The 22,568-nt window shown below is 41.0% G+C and overlaps 1 protein-coding gene across 2 annotated transcripts in view; it reads left to right on the plus strand.

Moving 5' to 3' along the window:
* The window catches only part of LOC136864725 (uncharacterized), a 147,195-nt gene that overhangs the window by 110,356 nt on the left and 14,271 nt on the right, over nt 1–22,568 (plus strand). For both annotated transcript variants that reach the window (XM_067142066.2, XM_067142067.2), the window contains exons 2-5: nt 11,293–11,505; nt 16,748–16,886; nt 18,467–18,593; nt 20,474–20,522. In XM_067142066.2, the coding sequence (XP_066998167.2) occupies nt 11,293–11,505; nt 16,748–16,886; nt 18,467–18,593; nt 20,474–20,522 (528 nt within the window). The remainder of the gene's footprint in view (nt 1–11,292; nt 11,506–16,747; nt 16,887–18,466; nt 18,594–20,473; nt 20,523–22,568) is intronic.

Below are 22,568 nucleotides of genomic sequence, written 5' to 3' on the forward strand. Positions count from 1 at the left end.
AAAGAAAAACAAGTTTTAGCTGAGTTTCTACCCAGAAACCTTTTCACGCTTATCGAATGTCGGTGAGCTGAATAAATGTCCGACCAGCGATATAGCCGCAGGCCTGTAGATTGGTAGACGAGAGAGAAAGTGTGATGGAATGTAACAAGCCTTTCACTCGTTGTTTATTTCTTTGCATGTTTCTTGTTCATGCCCGTGCTGAAGTTTTGTGAACCAGCAGGCGATGGGGGAGAAGACGTTGAAAAGGCCACAAAATGTAATTATGTACCCATCGACTGGCATTCCCCACATCCTGAAAAAGCGTTGAAGTTGATGAGGTCAGGAACCATATAAGTTGACTGCTGTTTATTTCCATAAGTATCTTTATAGAAAAATGCCTGCAAGTACTAATAAAACTGTCGCTCTACCGATTTTGCTGAATTTTGGATATGTTATTGGGATAAAAAATAAGATTATGAATTCTTTATTTTACCGAGCTCGATAGCTGCAGTCGCTTAAGTGCGGCCAGTATCCAGTATTCGGGAGATAGTAGGTTCGAACCCCACTGTCGGCAGCCTTGAAGATGGTTTTCCGTGGTTTCTCATTTTCACATCAGGCAAATGCTGGGGCTGTACCTTAATTAAGGCCACGGCCGCTTCCTTCCCATTCCTAGGCCTTTCCTGTCCCATCGTCGCCATAAGACCTATCTGTGTCAGCGCGACGTAAAGCAACTAGCAAAAAAAAAAAAAAAGAATTCTTTATTTGAACATCATCAGTGCACTACTTACAGGTAATGTACAAAATGTAATTAAAACAATATATATGACTGTAGGCCGTCCGCGTGGTGTGGGGATAGCGTGCCTGTCTCTTAACCGGAGGACTCGGGTTCGATTCCCGGCCAGGTCAGAGATTTTTACCTGCATCTGAGGGCTGGTTCTAGGTCCACTCAGCCTACGTGATTACAGTTGAGGAGCTATCTGACGGTGAGATGGCGGCCCCGGTCTAGAAGCCAAGGATAACGGCCGAGAGGATCCGTCTTGCTGACCACACGACACATCGTAATCTGCAGGCCTTTGGGCTGAGCAGCGGTCGCCTGGTAGGCCATGGTCCTTCGGGGCTGTTGCTTCACGTCTTACTATATCAGTATTGCATAATTCATTGTAAAACCATTTGTTTGCAAAGGCAACCTCGCGTTAGGATCAGCTCAGCATGACGGTTGGAGGGTGCTACATGTGATTGCTGCTGTCAGAAAAGTTGACATTTGTTAGCTCTGCCTAGCAGAGATCAATTGGCTCCAGTGATCGTATTTACGTGCTGGGTCAAGCATTCTCACTGACCAACACTAGCACATGTGCTCCATGTGGCATGCTTCCAGAGAAAAAGTCAAAGAATAAACTGATTTTGTGATATAATTAAATTATTTGATTTACTAGAGCTGTCCGGTTCCGTGGCTGGGTGGTCAACGGGTTCGATTTCCTGCCGGGTCGGGGATTTTAAATGCGAATGGTTGATTCCTCTGGCTCGGGGACTTCGTGTCTGTGTTTGCCTTAATATGCATATCTTCATCAACACTTCACACTACCAACCAACACTCAAACACGTAATATTGAACACACCCCGTTAAAGAAAAAAAAAATCACCTTCAGAATGTTGGCCGGCAGGGTTGGCGAGGTCATGGTATACAATTTGTAGTCGATCTCAGTGGCTCCGGCGGTTGAGGCGCTGACCTTTCGACCCCAATTTGGCAGGCTCGATCCCGGCTCAGTCCGGTGGTATTTGAAGGTGCTCAAAAAAAGCCTTGAGCAGATCCTTTGGTGCTATTCGACAGGGTAGGCTACGTGCCGACACCGGGTTTCACTCTTTCCCTATCTCATCATCATCGTCCAACATCCAGAGTTGCAGGTCACCCACGGGAGTCAAACAGAAAGACCTGCACCAGGCGAGCTGAACATGTCCACGGACACTCCCGACGCTAACAGCATACGATAAATAAAAATTTATCTCCGCATAGACTTGGCGTCAAGGAGGGCATCCGGCCATAAAAAAATGGCTAAATCCCTACGAAGTACCGACCTAAGAGATTGGGAAAAGGCCAAGAAGAAGAAGTTTTGATTTAGTAGAGCTCGAAGTCGTAAAAAGTTTTTACTTTGGGGACATTTATGTGAAAATGCAAGAAAGAGTTTGGCAATCCTAGCACGAGAGCTTTTCACATTTTCGAGGGCTATGTAGTTACTTATGCTTCTTATTAGATATAGTCCAATATTGACTATTCCTGTATAACTGTTCTGTATACAAATTTACTCACCTACGTTATGTTGTTAGATAATGTAGGCCTACTGTAGTTAGATATCTTTCTCTTTTTTCCTTATGCCTGTATCAGATTTATTCTCATCTCTATGAGGAAAGAACACGGATTAATGGCTAAGGCTGGGGACTCTAGGCACGAGAATGACTTACAGATAATTCGGGTTGTAGATCTTCATTACGATTTAAAGTGTGGCATTGTTTATATAATGCCGCTACTCGGGCTGCTGGAAGCAGGAACTGTCACGCAAATAGTGTAAAATATAGTTCTGAGAGTCAAGTTTCTCAAAAGGCGACATAATTCTTCGTGTAGTTGTTTGCGTCTTCGTCCAGCTTGGTCTCTTTATATAGTGGATGTGAGTTCAAGAAGCGAGAATTGGAGATGATCAGTAATGGGTCACTTAGGTCTGGTTCTACTGTAGTCTGGCTCGACTTATTCATGAAGGTTATTTTGTTTAATCTTATTTCATGTCCAGCATCATGACTTATCTTGCGTCATTACTTAAGCCGCAGTCCGGCTCCATGGCTAAATGGTTAGCGTACTGGCCTTTGGTCACAGGGGTCCCGGCCTCGATTCCCGGCAGGGTCGGGATTTTTAACCATCATTGGTTAATTTCGCTGGCACGGGGGCTGGGTGTATGTGCCGTCTTCATCATCATTTCATCCTCATCACGACGCGCAGGTCGCATACGGGTGTCAAATCAAAAGACCTGCACCTGGCGAGCCGAATATGTGCTCGGACACTGCCGACACTAAAAGCCATACGCCATTTCATTTACTTAAGCTGCAATAGTGATGCCAATTACGTTCTTATAATACCAAATTACTTTGTTTTGTCCATGAAACCGGAATAACTGAGCGGTGTCAAATATTCTGATCTTTTGAACATGCCGGAACTCCTCTGTGAATTTGCTAACGATATTTCATGAAAAAATGCACAGTTCTAGCACTTCAGGCAAGCAGTTCATCCTAGGGATATGAGCTACGAATTTTAGGTAAATAAATCATAATGCAGTATGAGTATATATTCTGTATTTACTCGTAAAAATTACAATCCTTTTCTTAATCATCGTTATCCGGTCGATTGGATTAGCAGTTTGCCTTTTTGTACCACTACGAGCGCTAATGTGAAACAGTGCATTGTTTCACTTAAGCACCACTACGAGCGCTAATGTGAATCAATGCAGAGTTTCACTTAAGTCTTTATAACTACATTCATTGTGGACATTAAAAAAAAAAAAAAACGCCTGAGGGTATTGAACCCAAGAACACATTACAGACAGAATTACCGTATGTAAATACGTTAATTTGGCTAGGATTTGAATTTAAAAAACACGAGTGAAGACACAAGCGATTTTAGACCGTTTTTTTTCGGAAATGCGTTTAGGTCGGAAGTTATTTTCGAAATTTGTTTGTTTTTTAGTTTGATAGAGCTATCCAAGACTCACAATTTGAAATATTTCCGGGGCCTTCAACTTTTGACACAGTTGAGGAAATTACTTAATTTTACGTTTTTCCTAGTGTGGGGTCCCCTACTTTGCTTTCAACATTAAAAGCACGTGATATTAAGTTTACATTGTTGAAGTCAGATCTTGATTTCAAACCGAAACGGTAGCGCGGTAGTTAGTTTTCCTCCTGATAAGTTCTGCCTACTTCACCTTCTTCATGCGCCCCCCGCCCCACCCCTCATTTTGTGGAGAAAATATTACATTTTTATTCCACTTTAGCCACCTTGAACTAGTAATTGTTTTTTTAAGCTATTGTACAAGCCTTGTTGTCCTATCTGCTAATTCTGTCCTTTATTTTCTTTGATTATTAACAACATTATTGGCGGAAATACGCACAAAATGCCGTTCGTCGTGGCTAACCGATTTGTAAAGCGCTACTGCAGGTAGTGGAGACTTTGCATGTACTGTGAGGAAGGGTAGTAGGGGTATATACAGTATATCTATTGCCAAGGTCGTGGACACAGGTATGATTCACCCACTTGCCGCGCGTATTCGTCAGTCTGGCAGTCTCTTCAGTGTCTGCTAGTTTCTGTAGTCAAATACTAAATGATTTTTAATTGTATAATCATGCCGTATTTCTGCTTAATTGTACCGGGCGAGCTGGTCGTGCAGTTAGGGGCGTGCAGCTGTGAGCTTGCATCCGGGGATAGCGATTTCGAACCCCACTGTCGGCAGCCCTGAAGATGGTTTTCCGTGGTTTTCCACCTTCACACCAGGCAAATGCTGGGGCTGTACATTAATTAAGGTCACGGCCGCTTCTTTCCCACTCCCAGCACTTTCCTATTCCTTTCCTATCTGTGTCGGTGCGACGTAAAGCCAATTGTAAAAAATGATGATAATAATAATAATTGTACTTGTAATTCCAACGGGAGATAATTCCAAGTTTCCCTTCACTGGACTAAATTCTTCCTTTTGTGTTATGTTATTTATTAAGTAAATGTATTTAACCTGCCCCGTGGTTTATTTGAGAGACCTCGTGAAAGTTTTATTGTACAGCATTGAATCAAAATCTCAAAAAAACTATTATTACCGCACTTAAGTTGGTAAACAGTCAACCTTTACCCCTTTGTCGAAATTCGCTGCGAGAGCGTCAAAAAATTTCTTATTTGTAGTTTCCCCCCCCCCCCCCCCCAGTTTTGATGTACATACCCCCCACCGTATGCTATATCCCTCAAACCCGGGTACTTTTTGTTGTCTGTATATTTTGCCCCCCGCCCCCACTTCTAATTCCCAATCGCCGCTGCTGCCAACCTGTAACCTTTGATTTCGCTATACCTACAGCAGTAGTCCTTGGGTGGCGCCTTCCTGTCGGAACCTGTTCTGTTTGCTCTCTTCCACCGAAGTAGGTGCGGAGAAATACAATGAAAGGTGTGTGTCTTCACTGCGCTCTGTTCAGACCAAGCGCAAGCCTTAGCTTGGCAATGATCATGGATGATGTAATTAAAATAATCATATGCTTTATTTAAAAATGCATCACCAGGCGAGTTGGCAGTACAGTTAGGGGAACGCAGCTGTGAGCTAGTATCCGGAGATAGTGGGTTCGAATCCCACTGTCGGCAGCACTGAAGATGGTTTTCCGTGGTTTCCCACTTTCACACCAGACAAATGCTGGGGCTGTACCTTAATTAAGGCCACGACCACTTCCTTCCCCCTCCTAGGCCTTTCCTATCCCATCGTCGGTGCGACGGAAAACAAATTGTAAAAATTAAAAATATTTATCATCCTTCTTCTTCGTCGTCGCCGTCGCCCTGGCCTTTCTCCCAATTATTTTGGATCGACACGTTCAGTGAATGTGATCCAGTTTTACGGCCGGATACCCTGCGTGGAGGGATGCTATTCACTATTGTGCGTTTATATGGTGATTGGTACAATGTGTTACGTGTAAATGTGTGTTAAGACGAACTCAGACACCCAGTCCCCGACCTATACGCAGTTAAAATGCCCGACCCGGTCGTGAGTCGAACACGGAGCCCTGTGAACGGAAGACCACTTTGCTGACCATTCAACCAAGAACCGAACATTTTAAAACGTATCGTTACTGATCCATAATTGCGTTCTTTTACCATTTTATACTGGGAATTTGGCTCGTCATTAATGCTGTTTATTAAACGACTACCGGTAGGTGTTGGCCTGTTTATAAACCGGTACCAAGCAAGTGGCTGTGAGCTTACATTCGGGAGATCGTGGCTTCGAACCCCACTGTCGGCAGCCCTGAAGAGGGTTTTCGGTGGTTTCCCATTTTCACACGAGGCAAATGTTGGGGCTTTACCTTAATTAAGGCCACGGTCGCTTCCTTCCCACTTCTAGCTCTTTCATCTCCCATCATCGCCATAAGACCTATCTGTGTCGGTGAGACGTAAAGCAACTATACTCTGAGTCAACTCAAGTCCTGAGCGGTTTATTTGATGTTATGTATGTCATAAACGCTGCTTTCATTACCTGACAAGTTCAGGACGAGAACCGAGATTGAGAGGGGGAAAGAGGGGAAGTGTTCTCATGGGGGAGAATATTTTCTTCAGTTTTCTTCACCTGATTACCGGTATAACATCAAAAGGGTCACTTAGGACTTGAGTTGACGCCGACTATAGCGATATGCAGAGCACGATTCGTGCGGGTCTGTTTGTGCAAAACTTTAAGACTGGAAGTGTATTGGAATGACCTCCAGCAAAGTCTGAAAAATGGCGCGAAACGGGCTCTGTAGCGAAGAAAGACCATAACTATCCGGAAAGAGTTCGAACACCAAAAAATATTGCTCGAGTGAAGGAAAGCCTGGAACGAAGTCCGACGAAATCTCAACGCCGTTCGTCTCTGCAAGTGAGAATTAAGAGATCGTCGTGTTGAAACATTATCACTTATCAGAAATGACGTCCGTCTGTATGGCTAAATGGTTAGCGTGCTGGCCTTTGGTCACAAGGGTCCCCGGTCGATTCCCGGCGGGGTCGGGAATTTTAACCATCATTGGTTAATTTCTCTGGCACGGGGGCTGGGTGTATGTGTCGTCTTCATCATCATTTCATCCTCATCACGACGCGCAAGTCGACGGGCGTCAAATCGAAAGACCTGTACCTGGATAGCCGAACATGTCCTCGGACACTCCCGGCACTAAAAGCCATACGCCATTTCATTATGAGAAATGGCTAGCATCTATATCCTTTCATATCTACTGTTGTACATGCGTTAAAGCGTCCAGACGAACCTCACGTGATGAGTTCTTTTTTTTTTTTTTTTTTTTTTCTTCTCTGAGTGAAGTGGAGTCGGGACTTTTGTATCCTCAGTTTTTCTTTTCTTCAGATGAGGCCTGGTTCAACCTCTTAGGGTATTATGTAAAATCACAGAACTTGCACCATTATGCATCAGAAAATCCCCATCGGTACGTCGAAAAGCTGTTGAATAATCTCATGATTTGTGTGTGGTGCGCAATATCTGGTGTCCGCATCGTAACACGTTTCTTTCATCAAGCTGTTAATGCTAACTGGCATATCCAGACACTGTTTAATCTATATCTTGTTTAACTCACAGACATGGATATTTTCAGCAAGACGGAGCAACAGTACACACCGCTTTGACGATTACATGAGGTGTACGCTGAGGAGAGGGCAGTCACCACAAGCAGTGCAATCAACTGACCACCTCGATTGCCCGATCTCTCTCTCTGCGATTTTTACCTCTGGGGCAAATTGTAGACTCACCGAGCTCGATAGCTGCAGTCGCTTAAGTGCGGCCAGTATCCAGTATTCGGGAGATAGGTTCGAACCCCACTGTCGGCAGCCCTGAAGATGGTTTTCCGTGGTTTCCCATTTTCACACCAGGCAAATGCTGGGGCTGTACCTTAATTAAGGCCACGCCGCTTCCTTCCCACTCCTAGCCCTTCCCTGTCCCATCGTCGCCATAAGACCTATCTGTGTCGGTGCGATGTAAAGTAACTAGCAAAAAAAAAAAAAAAAAAAAAAAAATTGTAGGTTCAGGTTTACTCTAATAATCTTCGCACACTGACAGAGTTACAGCAGAACATTGAAAACGCTGTTGCTGCTATTCCTCAGGCAGAGCTGTTACGCGTGTTTCACAGTTTGATAAATCGAGCACAACGCTGCATCGACGTCAACGGTGGCCATTTCTGTGATGTTCATCAAGAAGGGTCAATCCCGCGTCAGTCCTATTGTGAATGTATTTTGCCCTCCCTGTATAATAGGGAACATGCATGATCCGGGGTTTTAATTAAAAATATGCTAATCTGATTCAAAATTTCATGCAGAATTCAAAAACGTGATCAGAATGTACAAATAATAACTCCAAACATGATAAAAAATCTACGAAAATGTCACGTCACGCAAGTACGCGATCTCATTGGTCTGACGTCATCGTACAGGTTGATTGAATTAGCAGACGAAATAACACATAGTGTGCTGTGAGAAGCAGGATACACTTCGCGTATTTCTACTTTGCGTTAGTGTCTAGTATGGTTAAATTCGAGGTCTATACATTGGATAATAATCTGAGTGGTATACTTTAGACTTAAAATGAATCCTGCGCAGACAGTGAGGCAGAAAACTTATAAATGGTGTAGAGTTCCGATGTGCATACATCGCATACCATACCAAACAAATTGTTTATAAATGTTCCAAAGACGCTAAAACTAGGGAGAAATGGATTTTGGCGAGCCGGAGAAATGCTGGTGATATATCGGAAAGATCTACAGTTTATTTTATTTTTTTTGAAGATTTTAACGTAATATGAATTAGTTTGAGTTTTCAAATCACTTTTCCATGTCAGCTGTTCTAGTGGTAAAACTTTAAATTTTAATGTATGATGCTTTATTTAAATGCGTCAATTACATCTTGGAATATGAAAGTAATAAACAGTGCATTACTTAATGCTGATTATTAAAGTATTCTCCAAACCTAACCTATGTTAGCATGCCAGGCTGCGTGGCTCAGACAGTAGTGCCCAGTTCCGTGCTGTCTGAAAGTGATCAAATACGTGTCTGCCTCAGAAAACTGTTAAAGTAGTTAGTGAAACGTAAAACTATTATTATTATTATTGTTATTATTATTATTATTATTTCATACTCTGGTTGATCAGTAGCATTCTAAACTACAAGTCTTTAAATATGTTCGGCTTAATAAAGGTTTCGTTTTCATTCCGTTGATCTTGAACAAGGCCAGACTGTAAGAAACAATATGTGGACTGACATCTGGCAATTAATTGCATATACTGTGGAACGGTTTCGAACCGTATGAAAATGTGCATTCATGAAGAAGCTGCAGCCTATGTGCAGAGAGGTATAAGCCTCCTATAGATAACAGGCTGGAGCTGTTGCGTTGTTGATGGACATGGAAGAAAGGGTTCATATATGTTGTTTCATATTTAGGGCGGTTCGGGGCATCTAATGATCAGTCGTACGTGTGTGAATTTTCGTCTAATAAGCAGTGTACGTTATGTTAGAAGTGTGACATGTATTATAAGTAAGAAGTTACCATAAAATAAACCTCTGATATAGCCCACAGTATTTCATATGACTATACCACAAATACCGGTAATCAAAGTAGTAGAAAGAGTTATCCCCGTGTTGAACTAGGAGACTTCAGAGTAAATAACTTCCAAAAGAAGAATTTTAGGGGACCGAGAGAAATCATGGCCGTAGTACTACGTATAATCTAATGTATCTCGCTGTGTGTCCCATGAAATGCACAATTGCCACTTTTTGCTTTCTGATTTATCCCCAAGACCTTCAGAACCAATGTTTTTGTAGGCAAACGCTCAGATGATGGTGGTTCTGCAAACAGTTTCCATTCGTCTATAATGCATTTGTTTCGTCTTCTATTGCGTTTTTATGTTCGGAGACTCAGCTTATTAACTACATAAGCTTTCGGGATCTGTTCTGTGCAATGTTGAAATCGCAAATGTGACAGACATAAAATGATAAGCATTTAGCGAATTCCTAATGTGTATTTTGTGTGATGTTCGAAATGGAGTGATGCTCGTAAATATAGAGTAAATCTGCCGTTCTTCGAACGACTAAGCTACCTAGATCCTCGAAAGGTGACGTCAGTGTTAAGTGCCCGTTGCACTAAGTTGTGTCGAAGGTAAACCACTATTACAGCGCGCTGTATGCATTCAGTGTTGCCATGCGACAGTCACCGACTTCCGCTTGTTATTCCATATTTGCCTCTAACTTATATTCGATGGATTAATTGATGAACAGTAGCTCAGTTGCTTGGTTACTCTTTCCTGTGCTCTGTGTTGCGGGATCGAATTCCGCCAATCGTTTTTAAATGCGAGTGATCCCTGTCAGTAGTTGCTCTGGCACGTTAAAAAGCTCCTTTTCAGGACAAAATTCCGACATTTTGATAGCACTTAGAGGGATACTAAAACGTCATCATACAAAAAGAGAAATGTGTGCGTGTAAGGACTCGCGCATTGGACGACGCAAGTGTGAACAGTAGCCTGCATGGCCAGGTATTAAGAAGTTGATTTTTCTCATTCGTATAGGCCCAAGTTAGGCCAAGGTTTATTGATTTAGAATAAAAACTGAAAATCCTTTATGTTATCTAAGATACATTTCTTGTCTAGTCTACTTAATCCATTGTACACATACAGTACCTACTCAAAAATCAAGTTGTTTGCGTCATTGCTTCCAGCAGACTGAACCGTGTCTCTGTGCAGAGAATTGTAAAGTATTATAATATCTGAAATATATTTCTGTCTATGAATTATTTTACTTTCTTTGTTTTATTTCACGTAACTGAAATCAAATCAGATACGTGCTTTTATACTCGTTGCATAAGCACACATCAACAAAATACCGCGTCACATCCTTCCAAAGTTAAAAAAGAAGTACATTTTATTTGAATATGACTGTAAGTTTCGTGAATGTAATCGTCGCACCATTCCTGTTGATTGAACATGCCTTAGAATTGTGAACAATGGTATAATTTAATGACTGCAGTCACAGTAGTCTTCTATGGAATAGTGGTTCACCTTCGAATCTAAAAATAACTCTGGTAGTTCTCGTTCCAGCATTGAAGAACGCAGACTACGTGTTTGAACTGATTTGATATTCTGTTCAGTAAAGCAACTTTTGAGTCATACTTTTTCTTGCTGGCAGGAACAGATGACACGAGACGACTTGTCCTGTCTGCTGCTCGCTTTGCCATATACGTAACGTTGCAATGCTGGATCGCCCTTTGAAGCCAGTTTGCTGCCGTAATGCGGCCTTGCCCAATCCAACTAACGAAAGAGAGGAATGAAAAACGAAAATCAAACTAAGAAAGCAAATTTGAATCCTTTCTATAATAGGCTAACTGCATCAATGCAAACGAGCGTGCATCCATCACATGGCCAGTTTGTGATAAAAATGTGGATTCAAAGAAATGTAACAGCATGTTCTGTAGGGTATGATTTCATGTATAATGTTAAGTTACCAATTTGCAACCACAATTGTTAGTTCAGAAAAGAGTACAGAAATTACCTTTCAGTTACATTGAATCTGATTTTGTTTCAGGGGGAAATATGCAGCTGTACGTCGTTGTCGCAACCGATCCAACGGTGAGCAGTTTGCTGCCAAATTTCTTCGCAAACGGCGTCGTTCTACTGATTTGCGTCCAGAGATTTTGCATGAAGTTGCCATTCTAGATGCTTGTCGAACATCTCCTCGCATTGTCCGCCTACATCAGGTGTTCGAAACTTCTCAAGAAATGATCTTGTTGTTGGAGCTGTAAGTTACACATTTCAAATCAAAATCTCTTTATTTGCAAATGATGTGTCTACCTCGGTGGCAAATGGTACACTAAAATACATTATTGTCAAGCACTAAATATTAAATTAACAAGAGAAGAAAATTTTCCTATAATACAATATTATACAATTTATGCTAACAATTTTTTCTATTAAGCACACAGCTCATCTTTAATAAATTTATATTGTTTACAAAATTCTACTATAATATCTCCTGTACTACTTACAAATATAGTCAACTGATATACAGTATGTGGAATTACTTCAAATGATACTATACAACTGCTATAAGATTAAACTTTGCATTGCATTTATTTACTAATTTATTTTTTTATTTTTTACCCATTCTGGAACCTAAGTAGCATAACGACCTGCTGCGTCTTAACCAGAGCCCCTTTTGCCACCACTTTTCAGAGTTCCTGAAGGGCCTTCATAGCTACCGTAGTGGTCCCAGGGCCCTCAAAGTCCCCACTGTACTTCATCCCTACAGGCAGTTCCCTACTTTGGCTGTCCAAACTCCTTAGACCAGAGGATGGAATTAATTTATTCACACACATTTTTTTATTTACAGTAACCTGCACTGGTCGAATGCCTCTAACCTTTCATTTATTTTCTCTGTTGCTGTTTATTCTCTTCTTGAATATCTGTACAGATTTTGGAAAAGGATCAAACACTACCCCTGGTAAACTGTTCCACTCCTTCACACCCTTCCCAATGAATGGAAATTTACCCCAATCGCTTCTGCTAAAATTCCTTCTAATTTTATATTTGTGGTCTGTCCTACCGATATAATTATTTTCCAACTGAAGCCTCTCACGGATATCTCTCCATGCTTTTCTTGTATAGGCTCTATATAATCCTGTAAGTCTAGTTTTCTCCCTTCTCTTACTTAAAGTTTCCCACCCAAGTTCCTTTAACATTTCTGATACACTACTTTTTCTCCTGAAATCCCCTGTTACAAATCTTGCTGCTTTCCTCTGCACACTATTTATTTTATTAGGTATTCTTGGTGAGGATCCCAAACACCGTTTGCATATTCCAATAATGGACGAACCATACTTAAGTACCTTTTTTCTTTTAATTCTTTATTGCATCCTTTAAGTAGCCTCATTATGACATGTAACGATCTGTATGCTTTCCCAACAATGTCATCAACATGGCCCTCCCAGTGCAAATTACTTTCAAATCTCACACTTAAGTATTTGCACTTGCCATCTTTTGGTATAACTACCTCATCCAAAGTATATTCAAATTCAGTTTTAAAGCTCCTGTTTGTAAAAGTTGTAACAGTTGATTTGCCTCCATTAACTTTCATATTATTTTCTTCAACCCATTGGATACTTTCAAGGTCCCTTTGTAATTCTGAACAATCCTCAATGTTATTTATTTCCCTATAAACAATAAACATTTTGAACCATGTAAAGAAAATGTCGCCTTCCCATTTTCTTCTCCAATTTCTTTCACCTGCGTTTGACACTATTGTTAATGTACATTAATATTTATTTTTCCTTTCCATTTGCTTTCCCCTCTTCTGTTTGGTAAAAATGTGCACACCTGTATGACAATTTTAGCCCACATATACGAGTATAATTTTTAATTAACTAGACATGATTATTTCATTGCCTTCAAATGCCATGATTCTACAATAACAACAATTTGAAGGAAAACTGATTTAAATGTTTAACTCCTCATGTGAGAATTTTTTTTTTTTTTTAATTTTTTTTTGTTTTGCTAGTTGCTTTACATCGCACCGACACAGATAGGTCTTATGGCAACGATGGGACAGGAAAGGCCTAGGAATGGGAAGGAAGCGGCCTTAATTAAGCTGCAGCCCCAGCATTTGCCTGGTGTGAAAATGGGAAACCACGGAAAACCATCTTCAGGGTCGCTGACAGTGGGGTTCGAACCCACTATGTTCCGAATGCGAGCTCACAGCCGCACGCTCCTAACTGCATGACCAACTCGCCCGGTGTGAGAAATCTTTGCAACTTACTTTCCACAGAGAGGTACATTGTCATCCACCTCAATTCATTAGCATTATAGGCCTACATTCTAGTAGACTGAAAAAGAGAACACTACGAAGGACCCTCAACCATGATTTAAAAATTGCTCCAATTATAGGTCTTGCATTGGGACAGTGAAAGGTATCACGAACACTGCCTTCATCAAATTTGTTCGAAGATGCACATTCTACCTGGTGATGCAGGTGGTGTCGGAGGACCAATTAACTGTTATCTAATCTAGTCCCATGCATGGCCATGGGAGTTGACAGACACTTTGAACAACATTATTGGCTGCAGTGTGTGGTCGGGTATTATTCGGCTGATTCGAGAATGAAACCAGAACAGATTTTATTCGGTATGTTGATGTCTATTTATAACAATCAGAGATGATTGGGAATTTCAACGTATGGTATCCCGCACTATGATGCAACAGTTTTGAGCCGTGTGGTGGTGCCGAAGTATTCCTTTCACATTGAAGGTTTTTGGCGACGCAAGGGTGGGAAAGGGTCAGGAGTGGGAAGGAAGTTGAGGTACAGCCCCCGCATTAGCCTGGCATGAAAATGGAACATCACGGAAAACCATCTTCAGGGTTGTCGACGGTGGGATTCGAACCTACTATTTACCCAATGTAAGCTCACAGCTACGGGACCCTAACCGCACGGTTAACTCACTCGGTAGAGAATAAATGGTCTTCTGACCATTATTACCATAATTGATGCATAATTTGCACCCTACGTGCAATATGCTTGACAATACTCCAAATTATAAATTGACCTTGCATAATCAAAACAGATTCTTTTTGGACTGGGGTAATGAAAGCAAATAATGAAAATATTAGAAACACTAAATAATTACCTTTTCAACACACAAGGGAACTGTTTTGGTTGGATCTGACAGATTTCAATGGAACTTCGTTGAATGATCACATCCTAAATTTGATGGAAATGATCCTTTTGCCTAAAATCAAAAGTAGTGTTACAATTAACCGCTGAAAAACCGGGCGAATTGGCTGTGCGGTTAGAGTCGCAGAGCTGTGACCTTGCATTCGGGAAATAGTCGACAGCCCCGAATATGGCTTTCCATGGTTTCCCATTTTCACAACAGACAAATGCTGGGGCTGTACCTTAATTGAGGCCACGACTGCTACCTTCCCAGTCTTTAACTTTCTCTTACTTGCATCGCAGAAAACCTTTGATGTGTTAGTGCAAAGTTAAAACACTAGAAAAAATGCTGAAAAATAGTTGTTGGCTGGAGCAGTAGAAATGTGCTGATAGCCCTGTTTTAATGTTGTCGGGTTTCTTGGCTATTGGTCCCCAGCCGGATTCGTCTCGCGACACTTCTCTTCATACCACACACCTCACTACCAACCAGCAAAGAAACATTCTTCCATATATGGTTGGCATGAGGAAGGGCATCCAGCCATAATTTTAGGCCAAATCAACATCCTGTTCCAAAGCCGGATAACTGGAAAAAAGGCGAAGAAGAAGAGTTCGACTTTGAAATTACACTGAACACTTTACACCTAAAATGAGATTTTGACAACACAAACAGAACTTCATGCTCTACAGACCTATTTTACTGATGCATATAGTATCAGTCAATCATTCTGCATTTAGGACTGTCACCCAGGTGACTGTCTTAAATGATTTCAAAGAACTTGGAAATTTATCAAACATTTCCCTTGATAAATATTATTCCATTCCCCTAATTCCTCTTCCTATAAATCAATATTTGATGCATTTGTCCTCTTGAATTCCAACTTTATATTCATATTATGATCTTTCCTACCTTCAAAAGCTCCACTCAAGCTTATTTGTCTACGTATGTCATTCTGTGTCCTTTCTCCACTGACAGCTAGGAACATTCTGTTGAGTTCAACAGTTCATGTCCTTACTTCCAAGTCTTCTCAGCCCAAAGTTTGCAACATTTTTGTAACACTACTCTCTTTTTGGAAATCACCCAGAAAAAAGCCATACTGCTTTCCTTTTGATCTTTCTCAATTCTTGCATCAAGTAATCCCGGTGTGGGTCCCATACACGGGAACCATACTTTAAGTACTACTTTTTATGTATTATGTATATGGAGACTTACACACCCTCTCCTTTATATCCTCATTACAACCCCTAAATACCCTCATAACCATATGAAGAGATCTGTAACCTTTATTTACAACCTTGTTAATGTGATTACCCCTGAGAAGATTTAGGTACCTAGATATAATTCATCTGATATCCCTGTGCTAATATTGGCAGCTTCTTCATCACTATGCATGTAAATAACTTTCTTTTGATGAACAGTAAATTACTATATAGTTCCTCACTCTCCACCACCTTGTAAAATTAGTGACATAGGGCTGTCTAGTTTAAAGAATATCAATGTAATCCAGAAAATCAAGAATAAACTTTACTACGGTATATTGTTGTGCCGTCTGTCGATATAATTTAATATTACCTGCACAGACAAGAGAACTGCTGGATTGCTGTACAGAATCACTCATTTTATCATGCTGTGAATCCTCTGTAACAATGGCAGGCATGCAGTGATGTTTTGTTGTCCTAATAGATCGTCTCACCAAGTTTCATTACAAATGATGCCTTTGATACACCACATTCCATTTAAAACAACAACAAATGACTACTTTTTAAGTATTACATATATAGATAGAGGAATATGAAAGGAACATAAGGGTAGATCTGTCATACATCTATGTGTTCTTCTCTCTATGTATATGACTGATACTTGCATTATCCCTCCTTTTGTGCCTGTCCTGTGGTCCTAATATTTTACCACCTGTATCTGCCGTTATCTAGTGTTTCTTCCCTTTCCTGTATTTATCCAGCATTTTTCTTATCCTACACTGCCCACATGCAGACTAAAGTTCTTTTCAGCGAGTGCTGATAAACCGGGAAGCAGAAACAAGCTTGTCGGGCACCGAGAAGAGGCGGACGCAGAAAAATTGGAGTCAATGAGGAGACAGCACATCTTTATGAAGATGTGGAGATTGTCCTTGTCTCCTCTTTCTGTTCCTCCCTACCCCCACTCTGACCTGCCATTATGTACATCCTGTTCTGTGCTCCTTTTCTTGATCTGACACTTGGTTGTTCCTTTTCAGTATGTATTTATTAAGTATGTAAATATTAAACAGTTCCCTTGTTAGCATACTGCATTATAATGCTGTTGAATGTTGCCTCTCTTCATGACTGTTTCTTTATGCTGCAGAGCACCTGGTGGTGAACTGCAGATGTTACTGGATCGTGATGAGGTGCCAGAGGAACGAGAAGTTCGCCGGCTGATGCGCCAGATTCTAGCTGGTCTCATTGATCTTCACTCTATCAATGTTGCACATCTTGATATCAAGGTAGGACATCATGAGTTTAAACTACTTTCAAGGAGTGGGGTAGGGGAAAATCTGGTAGAAAAAAATCTTTATAATGAAAGGAAAGAAACAAAACAAGTGACAAATAAAGTCTATATAGAAAGATATAATGGGATAAGCACACTCATCATCATCCCCTTATCGAACTCCTTCCAGGTCGGGGTATTTATGGCACTTCACCATCTTCCTCTTTCTTTCCACCATTCCTCTTCCACGATCTTGTCCCAGTCTAAATTTCATCTTCTTATGCCGCTCTTCACTGATTCAGTCCACCTTGTTCTAGGTCTTCCTCTTGCTCTCTTGCCCTCGCACTTTGCCTCCAGCATCTGTCTTGGAATTCTATTCTCCTTCATCCTCTTTACATGTCCAAACCACCTTAGTTTATTCTTTTCAATTCTCTCATTTAGCTTTCCTATCCCAACTTTCTTCCCAACATCTTCATTTCTCATTTTGTCATTCCTTGTCTTTCCTATCATACTTCTTAGGAATTTCATCTCACTGGCTTGAATTCTGCTCTCCTTCCTGCTGGTCCAAGTCCAAGTCTCAGCTGCATAAGTCAATATGGGTACATAGTAGCCTACATTTTGTATATTATCTCTTTACTTTACCTTGGTACTTCTTTGCTCCAAACAAGTTTTCTTATACTTTGGTAGAATGCATTGCCCTGCTGTGCTCTCCTGCTAATCTCCATGTCCACCCTAGCATTTTGCATTAATTCACTTCCTAGGTATTTAAAGCTAAGCTGTGCACAATTTCCAGACTCTTCTCTCTGGGGACGCAGTCATATGCCTTTTCTATATCTATCATGGCCAGATCCTTTCCATATTAATGGGATAAGCACACTGCTTACTTGAAAGAAATAGGCTCCCTCCTCAATCTCAGGTCTTCATCAGGATGGCAACCTTCATCATTCACTGACAGATATTCAGTCTTGATATGGGAAGTGTCAGATAAGAAGAAAGCAGGATAAACACAGAAAAAAGAAGGAAACAAAATTATAAAGATGAATAAAAGGAACATAGGAGAAATGGAGTCCAGTGGGTCAATATAAGTGTTGGAAGGAGAATAATAAAATGGAAAGTAATAGAAGTCCATCACTTGAAGGCTCCTTTTTTTTTTTTTTTTCCAAGTTGCTTTACGTTGCACAGACACAGATAGGTCTTATGGCGACGGTGGGACCGGAGAAGACTAGGAGTGTAGGAGTGGGAAGGAAGCAGTCGTGGCCTTAATTGAGGTACAGCCTCAGCATTTGCCTCGTATGGAAATGGGAAACCACGGAAAACCATCTTCAGGGCTGCCGATAGTGGGGTTCGAACCTACTATCTCCCGAATACTGGATACTGGCCGCACTTAAACGACTGCAGCTATCGAGCTCGGTGCTTGTGTGTTTTAAAATCTAAGCTTGTTCACATATCAAGGCTGGGAGAGGAACCTGAATTTACTTCTATGTTTTACATATGATCTACTAGTTTGTTCCTTCCATTACTGATGGAGACATTTTACAATTATGTGTTAATTTAATTTGTGTGTCTCTTGATTAAATGCTTTCCTCTTTGTTGCAGCCTCAAAACTTAGTGCTGACAGGCAAGTTTCCTTTTTGTGAGGTGAAATTGTGTGACCTGGGAATTTCACGTTACATCAGTGAAGCTACTGACATCAGAGATATCCTCGGTACTCCAGATTACGTAGGTATGTTCACTCACACTGCGTGAGGATTGGCTTGTACTAAGATTATTTTTACTGAGCAACTGAACTGCGTTCATAATGGATTTATCCCACTTAGAAGAAGTTAACTATGTTACAAGGATAAGTATCCCACAATCTATTTCAAAATGAGGTTAATAATGTTAATTTTTTACATCACACTAACTACTTTTACGGTTTTCGGAGACTCGGAGGTGCCAAAATTTTGTCCTGCGGGAGTTCTTTTACATGCTGATAAAGCTACTAACACGAGGCTGACGTATTTGAGCACCTTAAAATACCACCGGACTGAGCCTGGCAATTTGGGGTCAGAAGGCCAGCGTCTCAACGGTCTGAGCCATCAGTCGGGGGGAGAAAGCATTCAGCAATAATACAGAGGGTTTTGTAATATGTGAGTCCTACATCACCAGTGGATAGCAGACACTAAGGCAAAAAGAGAAGACTCTATTCGAACATATGTCCCATTGTGCCGTGTTTTTCAGAGTTACTGTTCCAGTTCTGTTGCAGTAATGGTGGAGATAACCATCACATGAGATGCTGCGAACAACCACTTGAGACTTGAGTGCAAGCATGCAGGCATCGTCTTGTAGAATCCTGCTTTCAAACATAACAGTTATTGATGCGATTCATTAGCAGTCATCTTGTGTATGGATGTATTTCCATTAATGTATTCCAAAGTTCACTCTTGAGTGTTACAGCCTAGACACTAACCTGTCATTCACTCGCTTTTGAAACAATCCTTCTCTCTGTCGTTCGTGTCAGTCCCTGAATGTTTTCTTGTCTTGAAGATACCTGTTGGGAAAACGATTTGTGTACAGACATCTTGATTCTGCTGTATTACATTTGGTGAGTCCATGCATCAAATGCACATCTGCCATTTCGTGGTTTGAATAACCTATCTTGTCAGATCAGGCACACAATCTGGAATGACCTAGTGATCCATACATAGTGTCTTGTCAACAGATCACGTCATATGGCTGTACGTGCAGAGGCGGCTGTAGAAGTCCAAAGAGTGACCGCTTGCGTGCCTCAGTCTTACAGCAAACCTTGCCTCCCTGTCCTTTGCCAAGGTCCAGCAAGTACAAATGCCTAACAATAATATCTAAACGAGGTACAATTGAACACATGTTCATATAGAGATTTATCTTTGCTTTGGTGTCTCCTATACTACAATATTACAATAAACATTATTGTCAATGTACAACAGTGGCAACCTTTTTATTGAAATTGAAGTACTGTAATTTACAGTGAATATTATTCATACGGATTTTATTTACCTATTAATTCCTTTATTTTAGTTTAACACTGTTTGTTTTATTGAAAACAAACCTTCGTTTATTAACATATAATGTAGATGCCTAAGAATTCTAGTCAAGGTTGTTCAGTCACCCGCTTAGAACCAGAAATGGATTCAGATCTCTTTGGCATTTTGCAGATCACTAGGAAAGGATTACGGAGCAGGACTTTGGGTTGTCGTATGTTCAAGAACGACTCGATGGTCCTAAGTCTGTCCGCGTGAGAGATGTTGGTGTATAGAGAAGTAATTAGTAGGCAGCCGGAGGGGAGGGATTTGGGAAAAGTGGCAAGACATTCTAGAAAAGACTCATGTCATGAATGTAAGAGTCAAGGGAATGTATGAAGGGTAGAAGATGTTGGTCAACCGGTGCTGAAATGGATTTTGTGAAAAAACCTTAGCTGGAAACAATGGGGCATTCTAAATTGTTGGCCTTATGTGTCTTGGGAAGCATGTCTTTATCTCATAATTCTGAAAGCTTTGAGAGATGCACTTAATTTCTGTTGCCCTGTGTAAATTTATTTCCTTTATTACCAGATTTATTGAAAAACAATATATTTTTTTCTTCCAGCTCCTGAAGTACTGAACTATGAACCCATCAGCCTGGCTACTGATATGTGGTGAGTAGTACTTACAGTTGTAACTTTTAATGAGGAATAAATAACCACACACAGGGAGTTTATCCTATGGTATATTATTCATTAGCAAAATGGTTGTGGAGATAATAGCTATTACTTTTTTATACAATTAATAGGCTGTAATTTAACCAATTAAAAGTAATTATTGTTCCACCTTCTTGGTACAATATATCGTGTGCCTTAAGCAAGTTCACAAATAAGTACTATTTAGTACGCGTTACGTCCGACTCCTTAGCTGAATTTTAATCGCGTCTAATTCTTCTGGCCCGGGGACTGGGTGTTTGTGTTTGTCCCAACACCTTCCTCTTCATATTCAGACAACACACTACTCTACCAACCACCACAGAAACATGCAGTAGTAATTACATCCCTCCATATAGGGTTGGCGTCAGGAAAGGCATCCGGCCATAAAACAGGGCCAAATCCACGTGTGACACAGTTCGCACCCGCGACCCCACAGATGTAGGAAAAGTGGTAGAAGAACAAGAAGATATCATTAAGAACTTCTAGAGAGGCACATACCCATGGGGTTCACTCAGCCTGCACCTGGCCACATGGCCATGCACAGAGCTAATCACTCTACCCCACTAACAAGGGAACTGTCCGGTTTGGACCAAACATATTTCAAGTAGCATATCCTAAATTTAATGGTTATAAATTGTTGTAAAATCAACAGTAATGTTATTATTAGAAATCCATCATAGTGAATTATGTTTAGTTTAATTCTTTTTTTAAATGTGATTTCAGTGTTATTACATTTTAACGTATTGCAGATGAAGATTTATTTATTGAAATTTGAATGCTTTATGTACATATATTTACACAGAAATTAACACAAATACAATTCCTATGTTTTAACAAACATTGTGTTATACAATTAAACTGTACCCATATTGCTTGGAATATCTTCAGTCGCAAGCTGGTCAGAAAGAGATCACCAAAAGCTGTAAATAGAAATACCCTGTATTAAGTACTTCGGTAGGAAAGCTAGCAGGAGCTAAATATATACAGTGTACATCTAGGAAACAGATGGGGAGCAGTGACTTACTATGTAAGACCGCGTGGATAGAGTACACATAAAAGAAAAACATGGGTTCAAAGATTTTCGGCTGCAGCCTTCATCAGTGGAGTATAGAGTTAAGATACTCATTGTTGGCAAGTAGACGCTGTGTGAGGTCAGGGGAGTGGGAGGGCAAACAGATAAGAGAATAGAAGAAAGGAGCGGTTGCTTCCCTGGACCTGAGCACCTGTTGATCTTTAAGAGCGAGAGGGTGGGAAGAAGTAGTAAATGTTTGAGGACTTTAACTGGTGTGAATGGGGAGCAGGAAGATCCATGTTAGGGGTGCTGAATGTACTGCAGTAGCTGCATGTACATTTGGTAGTGTATTGCTAGTTAAGCCAGTGTAGAAAGCTGGGCAGAGTCTGCGCTGAAACTGGTAGATGATGTTGGATGAAGTACTGCTGTGGGGTAAGAGTTGATGGTGATGCTGCTGGTAAAAGTGGTGCAAGGTGTACGTAAACGGCCAAGCTTACAGGGGAAGGAGCCAGAGGGGGTGGAGGTTGATATGTTTCATAGTCAGTGAGAATGCTTTTGAGGTTAGGTGGATGCCTGAAAATGACTACGGGTATTCTTGGTAGAAGATCCCCCCCGTGTGAGGTAAGGATGAGAGAAGATGGCACATGATTGATTTTGTGTAGAGCAGGATGATATGTGGTCGTGAAGGGCATGGGGTTATGTTACTTACAGAATTTGGGGACATGACCCGGAAGATTTAGCAGTCAACCAATCGGGTGGGGAATCCCCTAGCAGTAAACGCCATCCTCAGGTTGTTGTTGTTGTAGGAGGCGCAGGATTTAGAGGTTTGCCCTGGATGGCCAGGCTGAATGGTAGAAATTGTTTAGTGTGAAATGAGTAAAAACTATTTAATGGATATTTTGCTGATGGTTGGTGGGGGTCATGTGTATGGAGGTGCCGATTGTACCATCCTGCAGGTAGAGGTCAATGTCAAGGAAAGTGAGAGATGTGGG

Source organism: Anabrus simplex, chromosome 2 (genome assembly GCF_040414725.1).
Source record: "Anabrus simplex isolate iqAnaSimp1 chromosome 2, ASM4041472v1, whole genome shotgun sequence".
NCBI lineage: Eukaryota > Metazoa > Arthropoda > Insecta > Orthoptera > Tettigoniidae > Anabrus > Anabrus simplex.